Source organism: Haliaeetus leucocephalus, unplaced genomic scaffold, assembly GCF_000737465.1.
Source record: "Haliaeetus leucocephalus isolate CR32 unplaced genomic scaffold, Haliaeetus_leucocephalus-4.0 Scaffold687, whole genome shotgun sequence".
NCBI lineage: Eukaryota > Metazoa > Chordata > Aves > Accipitriformes > Accipitridae > Haliaeetus > Haliaeetus leucocephalus.
In genome coordinates this window covers 3,175,538-3,195,537 of record NW_010973123.1, presented here as the reverse complement: position 1 = coordinate 3,195,537, position 20,000 = coordinate 3,175,538, and the positions used below count along the sequence as shown (strand labels likewise).

Here is a 20,000-nt window from a genome sequence, read left to right as displayed (position 1 = left end):
TGACTTCCCTTTGGAACAAACAGAAGCTTTATTTTCAGATGATGCTGATGAAATGAAAATATTGCTAAAAGCTGGAGTACCATTATGTGCCCATAGTGATATAATGGAAGGTCAACTAACCTGCAGTTATCTGCATCAAGAAGTCGATATGAACTGCCTTTACCGTACTCCTCCATACCAATGGGATTTATGGTGTGATTAATTGGGTCTCTGATTTCCATAAAAACAGGTAGGATGCTACGCAGCTCCACTTAAGCAGGCAGACAAAACTAGATCACAGCACGCTCAACATTTTACCAACACGTATCATGACAGCACAAACATCCAGAACAGTTGTGCACTGCTGTAGAAAGGACCTAAGGTTCAAAAGGGAAATGGAGTAAGGCTGTTTGATAGCGGGGGAAATACATACTCAGGATGCAGATAAAAACACAAAAGTGTCTCCTTCCTTTAGGAATCTGGAGATGAGTCTGGAAGGGAAAGGTCAAGCAAGTTTCCCCTGAAACAGCATAACTTGTGGGGCTCTCATGCAGTTATAAAGAAGCAGCAAGGAAATGTCATTACAACCTGTAATTTCCTGGCCTAACAGGATATAAGAAGAGATAATATTCTGTCTGTAAACATTAAAATAAGACCCCTTTAGAAAAAATAATCTTTCTGTCATTACAGAAAAAGCACTGCAATGCTACTAAACAATAAAAAGCTCAGAAGAGAATACTTCAAAGACTTCATTTAACTTACACCCACATGCAGGTAATAACTAAAGGGCTCTAGGTTAAAAAAGCCATTGAATAATATACACTTAATAGTCTAATGTACTCACCTTCCCATCATAGCGTTTCACTATAAACTGATCCAGGCCCAGGTCTGAAAGAGGGGGAAAAAAAAAAAAAAAAGAATACTTAAAAAGAAAAATGCTTTTAGAGTATAAAAGTAAGCATTTCTTGGGTTTTCTGTTTGACTGAGGATTAGAAAGTAAAATGCACTGAGTAACATCAGTAGAAAGTACCAGAACAGAAGGAACATTTGTTTGGCTTCATGCATTTTGTACTTTGTATTTCGATCATGAAAGACAACAAAACTCATGGCATCAGAGGAGACGGCCTCCTTCTAGCAGGGACAGTAGGAGCACAGCTCCCAGCACCTATCAAGAGCCTGAAATACCCACCCCAAAGTAAAAGATTTCTGCACTATTACCAGGCAAACATTTCACCCCTGATGCCCTATGTAAATGCATTTTCATAAAACTCTTATTGTTTTCAGTAACACCTTTTGAATGGCTCACAAATGGGAAAACAAAGAATTGTTCCCATAGTGAATTGCGATATTCCCAAATAAATCCAAAACTTGTTCATATTTTAGTATAAAATTGCTCGTAAATAGATTTTGAAGGAGATAAGCTGTAGCTACATTCGTAAGAAGGCAAGTACTTTAGCCAGAAGGGCAGCTTGAAGAAAGGCAGGGAGACGGGTTATTTATACTAGTAAATTCAATCTCTCATACCATCACAAAATGTTTTTTCTATCTTGAAGAGGGTGAGAAAAAAAACCGTTAGCATTTGCAGAGTCAAGGCACAGAGCTCTCAATCTAACCCGCAATGCCTGGCAGGTTATATGCACACTGATGAATGCACATACAAGCAAGATGACAAAAATATTCAGGAAGATTAATTATCTGAGCTTTGCAATCCAAAATCGGGAAGATGTGCCCTGAGAGGAGATTAAGCAGAACTCAAATTGAGCACTTCCAGTAATTTGGGAGAGCACAGGCCAATTTTCAGTTCTCTGAAGAATAAAACCCCTCAGCAGAGCGATGTCCCCTGCATTTTCTGCCACTGTTTATAATTATCACATCCTCATTTCAATTTAAATTAGAAAAAAGATGGAAAAAAAACAAAATAAAACCTCTCCCACGCCTGCTGCATCACCTGCTCGTGAAGGAGGATAATAAAAGCCCTCCCATCTACTGGAAAAGTTCATAATGTTTACGGTGCAGAAAATGGAGTTATTAATCGCTCCAGGGCGACCTCCTCAACCTTTCTGAACCAAAGCAGCTAAAAGTCTTCTGTCACCAATTGCAAATGCCAAGGTAATTTTCAGAGGACTTTCTGGATTTGTGAATATTCAAGCCAGAAAGCACCTTCTCAATATTTTGTGGGCCTGACAACAGAGTGAAAATTGCATGTTCATATGCATTTTCAGACTTTAATCTTCTTCTGAAGAATTTTGTCCTCAAAGTTGTGGGTATAAACGCAGTACAGTAAGTATTGTCACATTTAAAGGCAAGATTCATTAAATAAATGTGTTTATTTTACTAGAGACATGTTATCTGGTCAGAGCTCACCCCTGACCATCCATCTGGATGCTGACCACTAAGCTGAGCTTAGCTTATGTCCATGTGCCATAATAAAGTAATTTCTCAATCACACCTCCTCTTCCCATGCCAGGAAATAGTGCTGTAAGACATATTCCTGACAGCCCGACATTATACACGTACTCACAGAAAGCTAAAAAAAGAGATGGGTTAAAAATAGGAAGTGAAAGTATGTCTTAAGGGCATCCCCCCTCCCCCAACAACTGGACACTACTATCGGGAAAGCAAACAGGTTTCAAAGCAGACCCAAAATGAATGGATGTTTGTGTAGCTAAACAGCAAGGAAAGATGAACTAACAACTATTTTATATAGATATAGATATATTAAAAAATCATATATACTTATAGATAATAAATATTTGTATAATATACAATAAATAATTATATATATACACAAGTCTGTATGTACATATAGAAAAGTTATTCAAAACAGCCAAATGATACCTAAAAGGCAAAATACCAGTACCTATACTAAATGAAGAGGCTAGTGTTACAAACTTTGTGCTCTCCACAGATGTAACATGAGATGGGCAAAAGGGGAGGTGATGGGGGGTATGACTGCAGGGTACTAAAAAGCACCACAAGAGTTCACAGCAATAAATTTCAACAATGATGTAGTCAGCAAAAGAAGAACACACTGACGAAATCAGGAGTTTTGAATACAGGGTAGTTTGCCTCCAGACTAAGGTTTGGTCCAGCCTCATTCACCTAAGCATGGAAATGTTTGTTTCCATGTGTTTACTCAATTCCTGTGGCACCTAACGAAAAGACACAGAAAAACAAAGCATCTGGGTAACCTGAGACTACTCCTGCAAGGGACAGAGTGATGGACCTTGACTGACTTACAGCTTTTTGGTAACTGCATCCAAACCCTCATGCCTGGTGTAGAAGTTACCAGGTCTGTCCTCACATTTCAGAGCTTTGAGCATTTCATTATTTGCTGAAGAAACTGCTTACAACACCATAGCAGTTACAGAAATGTAGTTATTACCCATATCATGTCAGCCTCCTTCGACACAATCGCTTCCGACGAGAAGCAAATATATAACCTTGGTTTATGCATGTCTCGGAGATCAGGGAGAGAGACATTTATATGAAAATGCAACACAAAAATTTGTCACTGCTGCTACTGCCTTTTTTCATGTCACTGTACCAGCTTGCATTACCTATTGCAAGCACAAGCATATTGGTTCACATCAGTGTTTTATGCTCACCCTTTCTCCCAACCATGCACAACGATATCCCCTTTGTTCTGCTGGATTAACTACACTGCATGCTTCAGTCCCTCTATAAAATTCTCCTTACCATAGCTCCCAACAGAATAAGCCAATTCAAAAGCTGAAAAAGGGCATTTATATGTTCAAGGCACACAGTTTTACTCGATACATTTTCCCTTTCCCAATGCACTTTATTTTCTTTTTTATGGACTTAGCTATGTGTTTTTCCACAAGTCTTTAATCTTAATAGTTGACAAAAGGAAACCAAGAAACAAAGTGGGACTGTTGCCTGATGCCTGCTTTCTTTTTTCTTTACATTACATAAAAAACCTGAAAGGCCTTTCCTCCAAGACATTATAATAGGAATTCAGCATTTGTGTAGGCTGGAGAGCTAACGGAAACACTGCGCAAATGAGGACAATCACATCTGAACAAGGAAAGGAAATAATGTTAGTTATTACATCTCTGTTATTCAAAAGGCAGCGTGCTAAGTTAAAGCTACCGCAGGATTGTCTGGAAGTGATACACTCATAAAACAAATATCCCCTGGCTGGGCTATTCCTGACGAGCTGCAGGAACACAAGCTAATAGGCACATTTAACAGTAAAAAAGAGCTTTTCCAACTTTCACTGAAAAGCCGGGGCTGAAACACTGTTTTCCCAGAAATGGATTAAAGGACTTCAAGAGAGACAGCAATGAAATCCAGAAATAGTTTCAGGAGGATACCTGGCTGCTTCATGAAGTCTCCCCGCGACCAAAGGCAGCGCGATGCACACCACAGCTACTCCAGATTGCCTAGGGACCACCCAGAGTAGTTGGGCTTTGGTGCTTGTTTCTGCCCAAACCCAGAGCTTTCACCATGACCTGCCCCAGAACAGACCTTTTATTTACATGGAACACTGTACACCACCTCACCTTTCACTACACTTCTGGATTATCAAAGCCCCTTTTGCTCCCCCAGCCAAGGGTTCTGCACCAGCCACGCGCTTTCAGCGGCACCGATGGTGACCTGCAACGATTTCCAAATTTGCTCACCATAGCCAGCTTGCTTGTAATCGTTAAGTACTGCTATGTATTACTCTTACAAATTCTGATACCACCTGAAGTACTACCAGGGGACCAAGGGCAACAGCAGCACTGCTGTGGAGTACCTAAGCAAGTACCATCACTAGATGTGTTATTTCAGATTAGACTGACACCACTTACTCATCAATACTAAGAATATAGGCATCCACTCTTATCCACATGATGGTACTTTCACAGTACACTAAAAATAAAAAACATTTCAAAATAAATCCAAATTACTTACACTCACTGCCTGCCACAATGGGGAAAAGAGGGTGTTCAACAGGAAACCCATATTCTCTGCATTTACTTCTTTCTTTTTGGGCTGGGGAGGATGTTTTAATGGAGAAGGAATTATTTATGTAAAGGAAAAAAAACCCACAGGATAACCTGCTATTACTCTTGTTCAGCTCTAATCAAATCTAAAGTTAAATGCTTATTATATTTCCATTAACAAAAACATACATTCCACAGATTCACTCAAAGCGAGCTAATTACCACACTTGATAAATATCTAAACAATTACTAAGCTCTTCATGTTATTCCGTTAAAAAAAAAAAACAAACAACAAACAAACCATGGGCAACAGATGTTAGATTGCAATGTTAAAAAATATTTAACGAACTAGCATCCAGAAGAACGATTATATTATGCCAAGAACACAGTTAGGGTCAATTGGAAACCATCATGATTTCCTCTGGGATGCCAGCAGTTTTCCACTGATAGAAAAACCTTTTCAACTCCTTCCAGTCTTTATATCCTTATCAGATTTTTCACATTATTTGGGTAACATTTACTCATCATCTGCTTTTCCTTCATTGTTGCTTAATAGATAACATGGACTCTTTTTCTTGCAAGTAGATGAGCAAAAGGGCCAATTACCAAGACTGAAGAAGAGCCTGCTAACCATGCCTGCAACACACTACGTTACGGGAGGAGAAAATGCTGGACCAAGTTTTCCCCTCCAGAGCTGTAATCCAGCTTCTGATGTTTGTATGCGTATTTTCCCCTGAATTTAAAATGTAATCTGCAAGCAAAGAATGAGCTGCCTGAGATTTCTCAGGGGGCAACACTCTCAGGTTTGTGTTAAAGTCCAGAACTGTTTTGTTCAAAGAACTACTTTGCTCTCATTTATCTCCCCCTCCTCCACCAGGCAAGTCAGTCTCCCCACGAGATGTACATTCATAACACAACTGATCAGCCATACCAACCCATCATCAATACTGGAAGCCCTAATTATTTGTTTCTTCTGATGAATATCACATAAACATGCATGTAAATGCACCTCTCACTTGCTCCTCCTTGGCTAGGTTCCTGGGGTCTCGTATCAGACATTACAGACTCGGAAATTAGTCTTGCCTAGGAATGTTGTATTTTCACAGAAAAAACACCCACATCTATTCACCCTTCTGGTTCAGGAGATAACCACTGAGTTACCTCTCCCTCTCACTCACATCCTTTCCCTGAACACCTCTCCAGCAGATGTATTTGGGGGAGAACACAGAAGTCCCCACGAACAAACCAGAAGGCAAGTTCAGCATCTCTAGTTTCCTTCTGGGTCTTAAATATCCCGGTTGAACACTTTGCATTAACTTTAGCGATCTGTACAAGCCTAGGGAGTCCTCCCCGTCCCCACCAGACCAGGTGAGTGCTTGTCGCAGCTCATGACTGCTGGTTCTACAGAAGATCAGGTTCCTATTTTACAAACTTAACACAACATAACAAATCATCACCCAAGCACTGCAACAATCCGGAAGCCAGCTTGTGCTCAGCTGCTCATGAAGTCCAGACATGAAAAACAAACCGTTTCAAAACCGAGAATCAAGCTATACAGTCAGATCAAGTCACCAGACATCGGCTCCATCTTTCACAGCTCCTTTCCTCCAACACCATCCTGCGCACAGAGGCTGCAGGGGCACAGCTGCTGCTTCTGGCTGAGCTTCAACAGCATGTTCATGGTTTCTTGCAGACAAGAAAAAAAAGAAAAAAAAAAAAAGAAAAAAAATAGAAAAACCTTCCAGATCATTTCCAAGAGTTCAGCTATTTGAGCTGCTGCAGAGCGTGGTGGATCATGAAAAGTGTCTTGCATGCAGCAGGAATTTGGGTTAACCAGGGAGGCTAACACTGGAACTGGTTAGGTCTAACCTGTCTTCATTACAGCACGCTGTGATGAGATATGAAGCCTTTTTTTACTTCTGTCAATCCTTATTGCAAAGGCCAAAAAAACCTAGTACTGGCCGAGTATGTCACAGCTCCTTTTTAGTCCAGGATGCCCCAAAATACTCACTTTCCCCAGGAAAACAAGCAATGCAGAATGGAAACAGAGAAAGCTGGGGAAATTGAGGAAACTCACAGACTAGGAAAGAGAGGAGGACTGGGTAGGCCACCACCAAGCAGGTCCAAGCACTTAGAAACATTAATGCAGGCCAACAGCTACGTAGGACTACAGAGAATGCACCAGCAATGACCTGCAAGTATCAGGCACGGTTACAGCGCGAGTCATGGCTTCATACACCTTTTCCAGAAAAAGCCCACACTGTCTTCAAAGAGCTGCAACATCTAAAATGGAGGGTTTTGCAAACCCTAACCCAGAGACTGAGACGTCATTTTCAGCTGATTTTGGGCTGGGGTACCAAGCAAGCGCCAGGTACGAAGCAACCATCCCTGCTCATCCAGCCTTGGAGCCGAGCAACCTCTCAGCTACCAGAGGAGGTGGGAGGAAAAAAACAACACAGGACTGCAGGGAGCAGATATCACTGCCCACGCTTCTGTTGGCACTTGGACTTTTGAGATAGCAGATAAAGATTTTTTTTTTCTTCTTTTTAAAGCAGCTTCCAAGTTTAATGCCACTCTCTGGCTTATTCTGACAGACACTTGCAAGCTCAGCAAGAGTGTGTCACACCTTAAGCACATCTTGTTTACTTGGAAAAGCTACAGCACAAAGTTTTACTGAACTATTAAGAGAAAGCAACCCACAGGAGCTAATGAACTGGCATTCATTTCCCCCAAGCTAGCAAAACACAGTCTAGAATTAAGTTGACACTTTATTGACAATAAATCAAACCTTCCCCTACGTAATCCATAAAAATGAATCAGGCATAAGATACCTCACAGTAGATTAATAGTTTTAAAATAAGTACAACAGAGACTCAAATACCTCATTACTCTGTATCACTTATATTCCACAGTATTTTCTCTCCGTAAAATAGCAGATACATTAACAAGAAGTTACTCGCTGAGATTAGGACCAGTATCTTAAGCATTCAGAGCATCCCCTGCACTGCTCATGTTTTGGCCTGCTTATGCAGGACCAGCAGGTGATTGCTTCGCCACACAAACCTACCAACAAATACCGCTCACGGAAAACCCTGGGATCAACAGGACTGCAGAAAGTAACCCGTAGTTCAGTTCAAGCATTAACCTACCGAGCTAGTATGATTGCAGCAGGCTACAACGCTACCTGAAGGAGATTTCCAAAGCATGCTCAGGGCTACATCACTACCCAAAGGAGCACCCTGGTATGAAGGCGGGATGCTCCAGCCCTGGTGGAGGACACACCCGAGTCGTGACTAAGGGAGAAAGCAGCCTTGGCATTTCCCTACTAATATATTATCTAGATTATCCTATGAGTCAAAAGTACCAAATGGATGTAAAGTATGGAAATAAACCGGCCAGCAGGTAGCAGTCTTTGTCTTTAATTTCTGGTTTTAAATCAGAACTACCTTTTTTTTTTTCCCCCCACTACCAGCTTTTAAAACATTTGGGAACAAGGTTATGGCTAGTTTGACTTTACTGTAGCATTAAGTGTTTTACTCTTCTACTGTTTATTATGTATTAAAAAAACATTTACTGTGATTGCCATGATGTACAGTGCTCATAAGGAACAATCATCCTAGCAGCAGCTTCATCTAGAAGCAAGTCCATGACTGTAATGTTCTTCAAGACGGATTTTCAAACCAACAAGACAGAAGATGCCCATGCTCCTGCTTTGCCTGCTGATGGGCACCCAAAGCTCAATTTCCATCTCATTCAACTTTCCAAGAGCACCTCTAAGTATCACTAAGGCAATTTTCTTCCCTCATAGGCTGCTTTGTGTGACTGACTGGCAGCATTTACAGGCACTTAAAGGCAGCGACAGGCTTCACAGAGCCATTTAAGCAGCTCACCTAGCCAGGATAATAATAGTTACAGCAGGAAGTTAGTGGCTAAGACTGACAAATTATTTCCCATTAGTCACCTTTGCTTGTCTCCAAAGTAGGTATTTTCTGAGCACTCGTCCACCTATTTTCTGCGCACACTTTAAAATGCACCAAGCACATACATTGTATGGAAGAAGTAAAAGTGGATCAGATGCGTTCAAATTAAACATAGGATGTTTTCTATTTTTAAGCTGGTTGACAAAAAAAAAAATTACTTGCATGGGAAGACTCACACTCAACCAGGTGCTAGTGCTTTTCAAATTACCAGTTCAAGGAGCTTTAGATAGATGCTGAAATTGTGTGTTACTGTCTTATCTAAGAACACTATCGTCTGTTTATTGCTCAAACTACTTCTTCACTGAAGATGAAACCATGTCATTCATATGAAAACGACAGCCATTTTCAGGACTTGATAATAGATATCAATTCACCAACATTCTTTTAACACTAATGCCAGGATTATTTTTTTTGTCCCTCCTGCACACACTTCATATTGTTGTTTTCTAAGCACAAGCGTACATGGTATTTATTTAGCAGCTGTCATGCAAGACATCAAAGCAGTTTCACACTTTGTACATAAACCCCACTCTCAAAAAGTTAACATTTGGGGACTGAGGTTCTTCATTAATGCCTGCAGAGAGAAGAGCCTGTTTCATTCTTTCAGATACACTGTGGGAGACCAAGAAACCTGATTTCCCATGTCTCATCCAAAAGACAAATCTTCTCCAAAACAGAAGACAAGCAAAATCCTCCTGCTACCCCACAAAAACCAACCTCTTACCAAATGCTCAGGACACAGCTTTCCAGACCAGAAAAAAGTGTCTGCTCTCCTGCTTGTTGCCAGCCAAACCCCCAGAGGTACCACAGCTAACATGCTTCCCTGCAATCCGCAGGGAATTTGAAGCCAGCAGAGGCGAGTCCCACCCTGGCCAGCAGCATCACAGCTCAGCCAGGCACATGGGGCTGCCTGGACCCCTTTATTGCTAAGGTTTCCTTGCCAAAGCAACCTCCTTTTGTAGGTCTATGAACACTTCTTAAAATGTTTCCACTGAAGGTAATCTTTCACGATTAAATATGTAAAAAAGTAATCTCATCTGCTCCTCAAGGGCTCATGAGCTCTACTATGCTGCAATAGCACTCTAGGCAACATGGAAGGCATTAGGCTAATTTTGGGTTTGGAGCATGGAGATGGAATAGATAGTTTCAGGAGGTGCTTTCTAGCCCTAGCAATCCCAGGTTCAAAGCTCCCAAGAAGCATACCACGACCAACACTTCTGAACCTGAATGATCACCATTATTTGGCAGTACTGCACTGCTGCCAGTCAGCCAGGTTCAAGCCAGCATGAACACACTGCAGGCTCTGCTGGAGACACGAGTGTGGCCCCTGCACAGCTGCACTGGTAGCTTTATGCCTCACTCATGCATCTGTTGTCTCTCCATTATCCTGCCGCACATCATAGCATTGCCATCACGTATGGGTTTAGAGCATCACTTTTTTTTCACTGTGGCAGCACCCTAATCAGACAGCAACCCCCCTTTTGTGCTGTACCTCTCAACATAACGAGAACGATACCAGACAATATAACTGTTTGATGGGAAGTTTAAAGATCAGGTAAGCAGAGACTGAAGAGTTTATTTCATTCACTGTATTAGTTCCTCCCATTACTACACACACATCACTTACTTTCTGGTTGTTTTTCATTAGGTGTTATTGATCTCACGAAATCCTGCGGTGTCATAAAAACCTCTGATTCACCATGCTCGTTTATGACTTTCAAAGTAGCAAAGTATCTGAAGATTTTGTCTGGTGTGGAGTAGGCTCTGATCCTGTTCTCATATTCCATGACCTGGAAATGAAATTTAACCAGCATTAGATGTGCATGGTTCCTCCCCCAACACCTACATTAGCAGCCACCCTTAGTCCTCTGAAGGTTTTGCCACAGGACAACAAAGCTGTGTGCAGCAACACAACACTTGAGAAAAAAATGCTGAAAGGGTCAACCCCCCTTCCTAGCCTCAGCCTTTTAACTACCAGGAAAATTGGAAATATCAGTTCCTGATGTCCCAGGATTAAGAGCAAACAGTAAGAGTCTTCACTATCAGTACGTTTTGACTGTTCACGATGGCAGAGGAAAAACAAATTAACAAAATCCCTGAAGGCACTTTTAAACATGAACATAAAACAGCACTAGTATCACATTCATGAATCTAAAGCAGCTCAACATTTTAACCATAGTGTTGAAGGGACTGATTTGTGATTAATAAATGAAGTAAAAGAAAAAAAGTCTTGGAGAGCTGGGAGAGACCTTTACTTTCAAGCTGAGCCTTGGAAAAAACTACTTGGAGCCACAGCTGGTTGCTCAGTCACCCAACCTCATTTTTTCCTCTTTTCTATCACATTGGCAAAATACTGCAGAAGCATTCCTTAGTCAGTCCTCTTCTCCCCACCAATCTGCCGCTTGCTAACTCTGCCAGCAGCAATTATTTTGTACCTAGAACCATATTCCCCAACACACAGCTGGAATTAATCAAAGAGAACAGAAAGCTTTTATAAACAAAATCACAACATAAGGCCACAAGGGAGGAAAAAGGCAAAGACCTACACTTCATTATGTATTAGAGCAGAAAACTTTCCTTCTTAGTTCAGCTTTTTATTCCTGCATTACATGCCATGTTTAACAATCCATAATGTACTTGAAACCTCCAGTACTTCTGGCCAAGAGCCACAGGAAAAAAAAAAAAAAACAACCAACGATCTGCTGGAAGAGAACAGGCAAGATCAAGGGTATTGCCAAGGCGGCTGTAGATCATTTACAGCTTTGGTCCTATTTCAGCCTTGTCGTTTAACTCAAACAACTTCTCCACCCTGATGTTTATCAGACAGAAAACACCCTCTCCAGTTTTTCATACTTCTAGGATAAAACAAGCCAAAGTTTTTAATCCCCCAAGCCAGGCTTCAGAAAAGCAACTAGGGGAAAGCAAAGCCTCTCTCCTCTACATTTGTTCCAGCTCATATCTCCAGCAAATGCAGCCAAAGCTGACATTATCTATAATGACAATATCTAAAGCGTTCTCCCCACTCTTCTTAGCATCACCATAGCTTTTTCATAATTCAGAAATGTCCTTGCATCAACCACTACAACCAGCTCCCTCTTTCCTGCAGTCATCAGCACAGAAGAAAATTTTTGTACCTTGGCCCTTTTGCTACTAGACTTTGCACCTATAATCAAACCTACTCCCATTTTTATTGCTTCAGTCCACAAGGTCCACCAAAGATAAGGGCACTGGATAGAGAACAATTATTTTATTGCAAAGTTGCAAGTCACCGTCTATCAGCCGAACCCCGGTAAACGACAACACACACTTTCCCAGCTCTTTCCAGCTGCCAAGCTGCACATCTTTGTCTAGAGCTCCCACCTGGCAGACAGTAACTTGTTATGCCAAAGTTATCTTTTGACTCATGATTGCAGGCCCATATCTCACTCCTTCCTGTAGCATGACCTGATATCATGAATAATACCCCACCCAAGTTGACCAGCCAAAACCATAGTTAACTATTTTTACCTTTGAGCAAGGCAACTAAAACCAACTACAGTATCAAGCCCAGGACTGGAGCCAAGAGCAGACACCACAGACCATGACCAGCAGCTCCCTCCACTCGTGACACCCTTTCAACACAGCCCGCTTTCCAGCTAAAACACTTGTCTGCCTGAGACTTTACATTACTCCCGATTCTCCAAGCTTGTGGAAAAATTTCTTGCAAGGCACTATCAAATGCTTTCTTTCAACCCAACTAGGTAACTCACACCTCTTACTCAACAACTCCATTCCTGCACAAAAGACATTACTCCTGACACTTCTGCTAGTAAAACCATGTTTCATTTTATCCCATTTGACTTCACATCTGCAGCGGATCTTTCCTCTATATCTGTTTTAAGATCTTGCCAAGATGCTACTGATAGGCCTGTTGCTGTCAGGTGCTTTCCTTCTCATTTTTGGAGTATGGGCATTGCCTCGCCTGACATCTTTACAGAGATTCCTCCTTACCAGTCCAGCAACTTCACTGCCAACTCTTTCTTATTCCAAGCTCAGGGTAATCCTAAAGGTACCTGCCTTATTGATGTTAAGCTGTCTACATTTTGCTTCGACTTTGGGCACAGCAATTTTCCCACACCCCATTCAGATCCATGCTGCATGCTCAGTCCACCACGATCATCACTTGCAACAGAAGCAAAGCGTCCATTTACTACATGGTTCCTTCCTAGATCATTTGCCATCCCGTCTTCTATCCATGCGTACTGCTAAATGAAGAGCTTCATCAGATGACTGCCAGGCCCTCATAGGGATGTGATTTTGAACACACGGCTCAAGAACAGGAAAGGTCAGTTTGTTGCTCAAAAGCCATGTAGGGCTCCTAAAGCAATGCGGTGTGGCTCACAAAAGCTTACTAACGACACAGGCTAAAAAAAGGCCTCCTGTCTCTGCGTGCAGCACAACAACCCCACACAGATCTGCAAACCCAGAGGTTTGTCCCCATGCAGTCTGTGGTTTCATAAGAAATATATAAGTGGTTTTGGGCTTCCCCTCATCCAACAAAGGCAGCTGAATGCCTTTACAAAAATAGGACCCAAGCGTGCAGCAGGTGGAGAGCTGCCGGTCTCGTTTTGCATTAGGTCTCAGAGCAGCATCAGACAGCAAAGCAGGAAACTAAGGATTTTCAATGATCATCATCTTCTGATGCAAAGTTTGCCACGTCTGGCTAAAGAGAGCTGAGCTGGCCTACCGCCTCCATGAAGTCTCAAAGCAGCCTCTCTAACGCCCACTGCAGTATATGAAATGTGTGCTACCTGTTAAGCGATTTGAGTTTCAGATCCGAAAGGGAAAATGATTATGTACAGCTACTCAGTTTCATGGGAAGCTACAGTTAGTTTTAATTATCTGCACCCATTTGAGTTCCAACAATTAGCTGTGACATACATGAAACCAGAATTTTCTGGACAAATACATTCCTGAAAAATTATGAGGGACAACAGTCTTGAATAAGTCACAATGCAGACCAAAAAAAGTAGAACCTAAAATACCTGTTTAGTATCTCACAGGCTGTTTTCATCACAACTGAAATCGCACTTCTTCCTCAAACTTTCCTACAAGAACTGAGCAAATGCAGCAACACTTCTTCCCTTTTGCCTGCAGCTGAACTCACAATTGCCTCATTTTTGCTAACATGGTCTAATCAGCTGGCAAAAGCTGACAAATACGCTATAACCCATCCCTCTGACTTCAAGACTGGATTGAACACGAAGCTAGGTCAAGAAGGAAACAGCCAAGACCCTGCAAATGGGAACAACTCACTTATTCAAGACTGAGTGCGAAACACAAAGTGGGTGATAATATGGGTGCCCTGATCTCGCTATACAAATGTGAAAATAAAAGCACACGTGTATATATTTGGGTGTACACACCACCATTTGTGAGGTGTTTTTTATACTGCTTCAAAACAATCTGGACATAAAATCATCCCAGGCAAGTCTCTCCTCTCATGATGTCTCACCTAGGGAATACTCCAAAATACTTTGCTGGCAAAGCGTGCACCCAGGCGGCTGCCTTCCCCCAGTATGCACCAGCCCTCGATGCAGTGGAGAGCAGCCAAAAATTCTCATCCTGTCCTCAGAACTGCAGCCTCATGTAATCAGGGGCCTCCAGAAAGACATTACGTGACCAGAAGGAAAAAGGCCCTTTTTGGCATTTATTAATAGAATATGTACTGGAAGAGAAAGATGAGCAAGTAATCCCTATTGCTCTACAAGAGCAAAGCTGCTGTTGAGACAGTCAATGTTTACGCTAAGCCTCAGGTTAAAAGGAAAAAAAATTAAATCCTGTGCAGACATGAAAATAAAGCTCTAAATTAACATCTTAATTCACTTCCAGAGCATCACTGGGGCCTCCCTGACCATGTGAAAGTGCACGTATCTTAGCAGGGTATATTAATTAGGATTCACTTTCTTTGTGTTTCCTACTGTAATGCACACCAAAATGAAGTCTCAGCATGACTAACACTCCTAAGGCAGCATGCCTGCAGGACTCTGCAAACACTGCAAGGGGATCTTGATAAAGCAGTCGTAATGCTGCATGCAAACACTTTTAGCAAGTTAATTAACACATCAGCCCACCCACCGCTCATCAGCCTTCAAACTACAGCAGCTATAGAAGCTATCTTTTCCTTTTCTGCCTTACACAGTCAGGAGCAATACATTGCATAGCCTGCAAGACAGCACGTGCCCAGTGACCATCCACCACATGCAACCCCAGCACCAGCCCCAGCAGATGCGGAATGATTTGTATTTCAACTTCCTCTTCACTGAATCACTTCCCAAAATAGCAATGTCAAGCCTACTTTATTATTTCACCACTAATCATCAACTTCATTAAAAGCAACATTGGGAAAACAAACAAGTGTTAAACACTTTCAGTTAAGCTTAATTTTTTCTCAAGGAAAACGCCACACTATTTTCAATTAATTATGGGAAGAGTTGGAAAGGGTTTTTACTGTGGGTGGTGGTGGTTGTTTTTTCTAAAAACATATAGAAGGGTCAGGAATTCCCTAGGTGCTATACAACTCATCAGAGGAGCAGCACATCCTGGGAGCAGCCCTGATTTTGAGTTGGGAGCCAGGGCACACCTTCCTCTGTCATCTGAGCTGGAAACATTCAGACATACCTCCTGAGCTGACTCACTGATCAAACACCAAGCCCACAATGGAGCTGCTCAAACACAAACATGGAACCTAGCACCTGGGAGACTACCAGTTGCATCCTCCATTAAACGAAGCAAAAGCCACAGTGGCATTCAGAGCACAGAAGATACACTCTGTCTTAAGGCCGGAGAGAAAAGGGCTTATGCTGGCAAAAAGATTGTGAGGTCTGTTTTAAGCAGTGTTCTCCCTGCTGAAATTGCTGCTCCCGAGTAGAACACTGTAGGAAGAAGGAAGACTATGGACTGAGAAGGGATCCAGGCTACATGTTGTTCCCACTGGACCTGTTGGGCACCCTCCACACCTGGCTCACGTCTTATTTGGAAAGCGCGGCCACATTCCTCCCCTGCCTAGTATGGGAAGGAAAGAGCTGGCCAGTGCAGGCATGGCTCCTAAAAACTGGAATAAAAGTCCTTGCTGGCAAACAAACTTTCTCTGGCTTCCCTTGCCAGAAGCAACCAGCCACATAAGGCAAAAATCAATCATTACATTTACTGTATCAACAAATGTTCTTTTTTAAATATAAGCGTGTGGATGAAGGTGGATCATTTCTTTGCTCTTTGCAACCTGCCTCCATCTGCTGACACTGGACAAAATAACCCGCTTTTCTTGAGTGGTGCTGGCAAGAGTCAAAGTTTTGCTGAAGCTGCCAGAGTACCTGACACCCAGTTGCCAAGAAAATCAGCAGAAGCTGAGAACCCATATTCCTGGACAATTCTGAATATCTCAGTGTAGTATCTTACAACATAACTTCACTGAGCTACCACCAGCGTGGCACAACAGGGAGAGCTTGGAGCCCCAAATACCACAATGCACTTGAAATTTCAAGTTGTGTAATCTACTCTAACCAAGAACAGAATATGATTCAGCAACTTCAAACAGAACAGCTCTTAATTTTTTATGAAAAGCTGTTAAGCCACTATATATGACCATCCACAATTTAACAGCAAATGAGATGCAGCCTCCAGGATACGGATTTAAAAATAATTATCAGAGGCAAATCATACAGAAAGGAATTGTGAAGAGCATATACTCCCGTTCTCCTCTTTGGCACCGCAAAGATATTAAATCATCCAACACAGCCCCATAAAACCAACATCCAGACAGGTTTAAAAAAATAAAATACTGCTGTCTGCCAACTCTCAGTTACAGGATTCTCCATCAGACCAAATCGTACATCTTGCAATAACAGTGGTTATAGATAGTACCAAACTAGCTGTCAGACAGTTCTGTGGAGCCCAAAGCTCTCAGGATTGCCCAACAGTGAAGGCAGGTCACAAGCTGACAATGTAGTTCATTACTCAAGCTTTCCTCCTCTTGAAAACGTGTCTGATATGAAAATGAAATAGGCATAAGCATCAAGAGGGACACACAACTAACCATGAACAGGGAGTGAGGCTGTATTTCAACAACTACATTTACAAAGAATAATTAAAGAAAAAAATTAAAGTACACCTTTCCTATAACCCTCCTTTCCACATTCATCCTTTACTTCCTCCTTCATACACTGTGTATGTTCACAGGCAAAACCAGATGGACTCAGAGACACACATGCTGGATGCCCTACATGGTTTTAAAGCTTTTGCACTGATTCCCTACTTTGCACGCACCATCCTAACAGCCATCAAGGCAGGAGCCTTGATTTCTCAGCAAGCCATTTCTCGGCCATCCAGCTGGAGATGGGAAGAGAGGTCTTTATTTCAGAGGATCAGTGCACTATGGTTTCCAAATAAACAAGTTTCAACCTAAAGAAATCAAGGTAGCATGCCAAGAAAGTAGGTTCCCAAAACAGTAAGGTCCCTTAGAAAATAAAGACAAGTACAGAGCAAAAGCCAGATTCTATACACGTGCTGTACCACAATTTGAATAAGATGTTCTGCAAGTCTTCTCCCTTCTTCCACTGCAGTGCAACGGCTGCAGGTGTAACACGCCCAAGTTCAATACCTTACGGTCCCTGAACCCAGAACGCTTTTTCTTCTTCCCTCCTGGCTGAGCTTCCTCGTCGGCTGATGCAACGGCCTTTCTGCCCTCACTGCCGCTGCTCTCCTCCTCCTCCTCATGCTTCACCTTCTCACTTGGCTCTGTCCTCGGATCCTGTTTTACAGAGGACGAGTCTTCTGCGTAGGCCCTGTACAAGGGAAAAGAAAACACTGGTTTAGGAAATTATCGGGAGGAGTGCTAAGGCTACAAAGTACAAAGATGGCCCTGCAAGGCTCTCCCTGAATGAAACTCCTGTTACAGTTCACCATGGAGGACTGAAAAGCAAAAACAAAGAAGTGATCAGTCTCCTTGGAATATTGCATACTTTTCCCTGCTGTAATCAAATTTCTACCCCCCCCCTCCCCAAAACCCAAACTAATAATCACAGGAAGATTTTCTAGTCCAAGAACGCCAGAGCAAATCACTCAGGCATTTATCGTACCCTCTCCCAAAAACTACAAATGCAAGAAAGATTGGGAAGGGCATACCATACCTCCTCTAGTACTAAACTCCACGCCTGGTCCCCAAAAAAGATTTATATGAAGTGATAGAAATGTGTTTTACCATCAGCACTGCAGGATTCAGAAAGAATAGCCTATTTGTTTCAGCTCAACTGATTTATCTTCTATCTCCAGCAGGTGACAGGCTGTTTTATTTCCCTCTTCCACCAATGACTCTTCTAAACTCCAGTGCTACAGGATTTGTGACAACAAAAACTGGAGTTGTTTATCCTCGAGCTCAAAACACAACTCTGGCAGAGCAAAGGACCCCTTTCCCCTGTTTCTAGACCAAGACTCAATACTCAAAATCACTCAGTCTAAGCCATGAGCAACTCACAGAATTGCAACTGGCAATAGGATAGTTAAATAAAAAGCAGGATAAATCCATAAGCCAAACAGTACTACGGCTTTCCTATGCTTTACTTGTAAAGCAGTTCATAATCAGAAAGAGCTCAGACCACATTAACATCAGTGAAATTATAATCTCTTAAGGATATGTTAACACGTCACAAGCAACAAAGCGAATGGTTTGACAAAATTATTTCTCTTTCTAAAGGACACAAACAGCTCAGGCAAGCATCCTAGCCTGCCTGTAATGAAGCGAAGCTGCCTCTACATTGCATTCCTGGTAATTTATTTTGGATTAATCACAGGGCACAGGGCTTGCACACAGTTAGGTGCCACTCATTAGCCAGCAGCCTTCGGATGAAAGCTGGTACTTTGCTACTCCCTGTAACTATGAACATGGTCATTTACAGCTGCATGAGTTTATTCAAAAAAGTCTGCCTTGGGAGAAAAACAAAAACAAACCAAGATTTTTTTAGTCTCCCAAGCTTTAAGCAAAAGGCTACACATTTCATCCTACCAGTTTCCTGGAAAACACAGATGTGGTATGTAAAACTAGCAGAGAAGAGTCTATGCCTGTCTCCCCAGCAATACAAAGCTTTGCAGCAATCTCAGTGCACCACCTTCCAAAGAAGAAGAAATGAGGGTAGGTGCTCCTTCAATTAATTTAAACGCTATCAAAATAAATAGACAACTCACTCCTTACCAGCATCCAATAATCCACTAACAGTCACAGTACAGGATAGATGGGGAAGGGCTAAAGAACTCAAGTCCTTCCACAGTACTGGTGGGAAGCAAAAATTTTATTATTCTAGCATAAACTCCCAAGAGTGAAACATGACAAAAGCAAATTAACTTTTGTTCATATTGTGACAAATACTTCAGCAAAGTACCAAAAGCACTTGAACATCCACCAAGATCCTAGCATTGCTTTGAAATGCAATAACCCATGGCACTATGGTTGGGTTAAAGCAGTTCAGAGGCTTCTAGTCCACCCTGGGACAGAATACAACTCCATTGCAAGGGTTTGATTTAATAAAATACACAAGTGCTTGGTGAAGAGCAGCACTAATCATGCCTTTTCATGCAAAATGGAGTCTAACATGCCAGCCTCTCCTTTCTGAAAAGGTGCTGAGCCTTTATTTGCCAATAAATTTTCATAAGTCTTACAGCGAAGCACCATCTTTAAGACCTCCACTGAACCAAACTGTCAAAGACAGGATCTGAGTCCTCCACAAGCACCTTAAGATAGGGAAATTATTTCCCCAGAAAAGCCAGATGCCAATCTGTCTCTTGGAGCTTCAAGTCCACACTGGCACCTCTACTGAAGCCCTTCCTGAAAGTTTAATCAGCACTGGCACATCCCTGTGGAGTTGTAGTGTTGGCTGATAGGCAGTTTGCTAGAACAAGCTGTCAGCACTGCTGGTGTAGCCTCAGCTGGCAACAAGGAAAGCCCTTGTGTAGGCAGGACACCAGTCTTAAGTAGCTCTGAGAGAATCTCTTGGGAAAAGGTCCTGGGGACAGAAAAGCAGTAGACAATTGATTGCTTATCTACACAGCTAAGCTATTC

General features: G+C 42.1%; 1 protein-coding gene across 4 annotated transcripts in view; it reads right to left on the bottom strand.

Moving 5' to 3' along the window:
- The window catches only part of MICU1 (mitochondrial calcium uptake 1), a 97,147-nt gene that overhangs the window by 64,980 nt on the left and 12,167 nt on the right, over positions 1 to 20,000 (bottom strand). For all 4 annotated transcript variants that reach the window (XM_010579911.1, XM_010579912.1, XM_010579913.1 and 1 more), the window contains exons 3-5: positions 17,550 to 17,733; positions 10,539 to 10,701; positions 824 to 867 (exon numbers count right to left, since the gene is read on the bottom strand). In XM_010579911.1, coding sequence (XP_010578213.1) covers positions 824 to 867; positions 10,539 to 10,701; positions 17,550 to 17,733 — 391 coding nt within the window. The remainder of the gene's footprint in view (positions 1 to 823; positions 868 to 10,538; positions 10,702 to 17,549; positions 17,734 to 20,000) is intronic.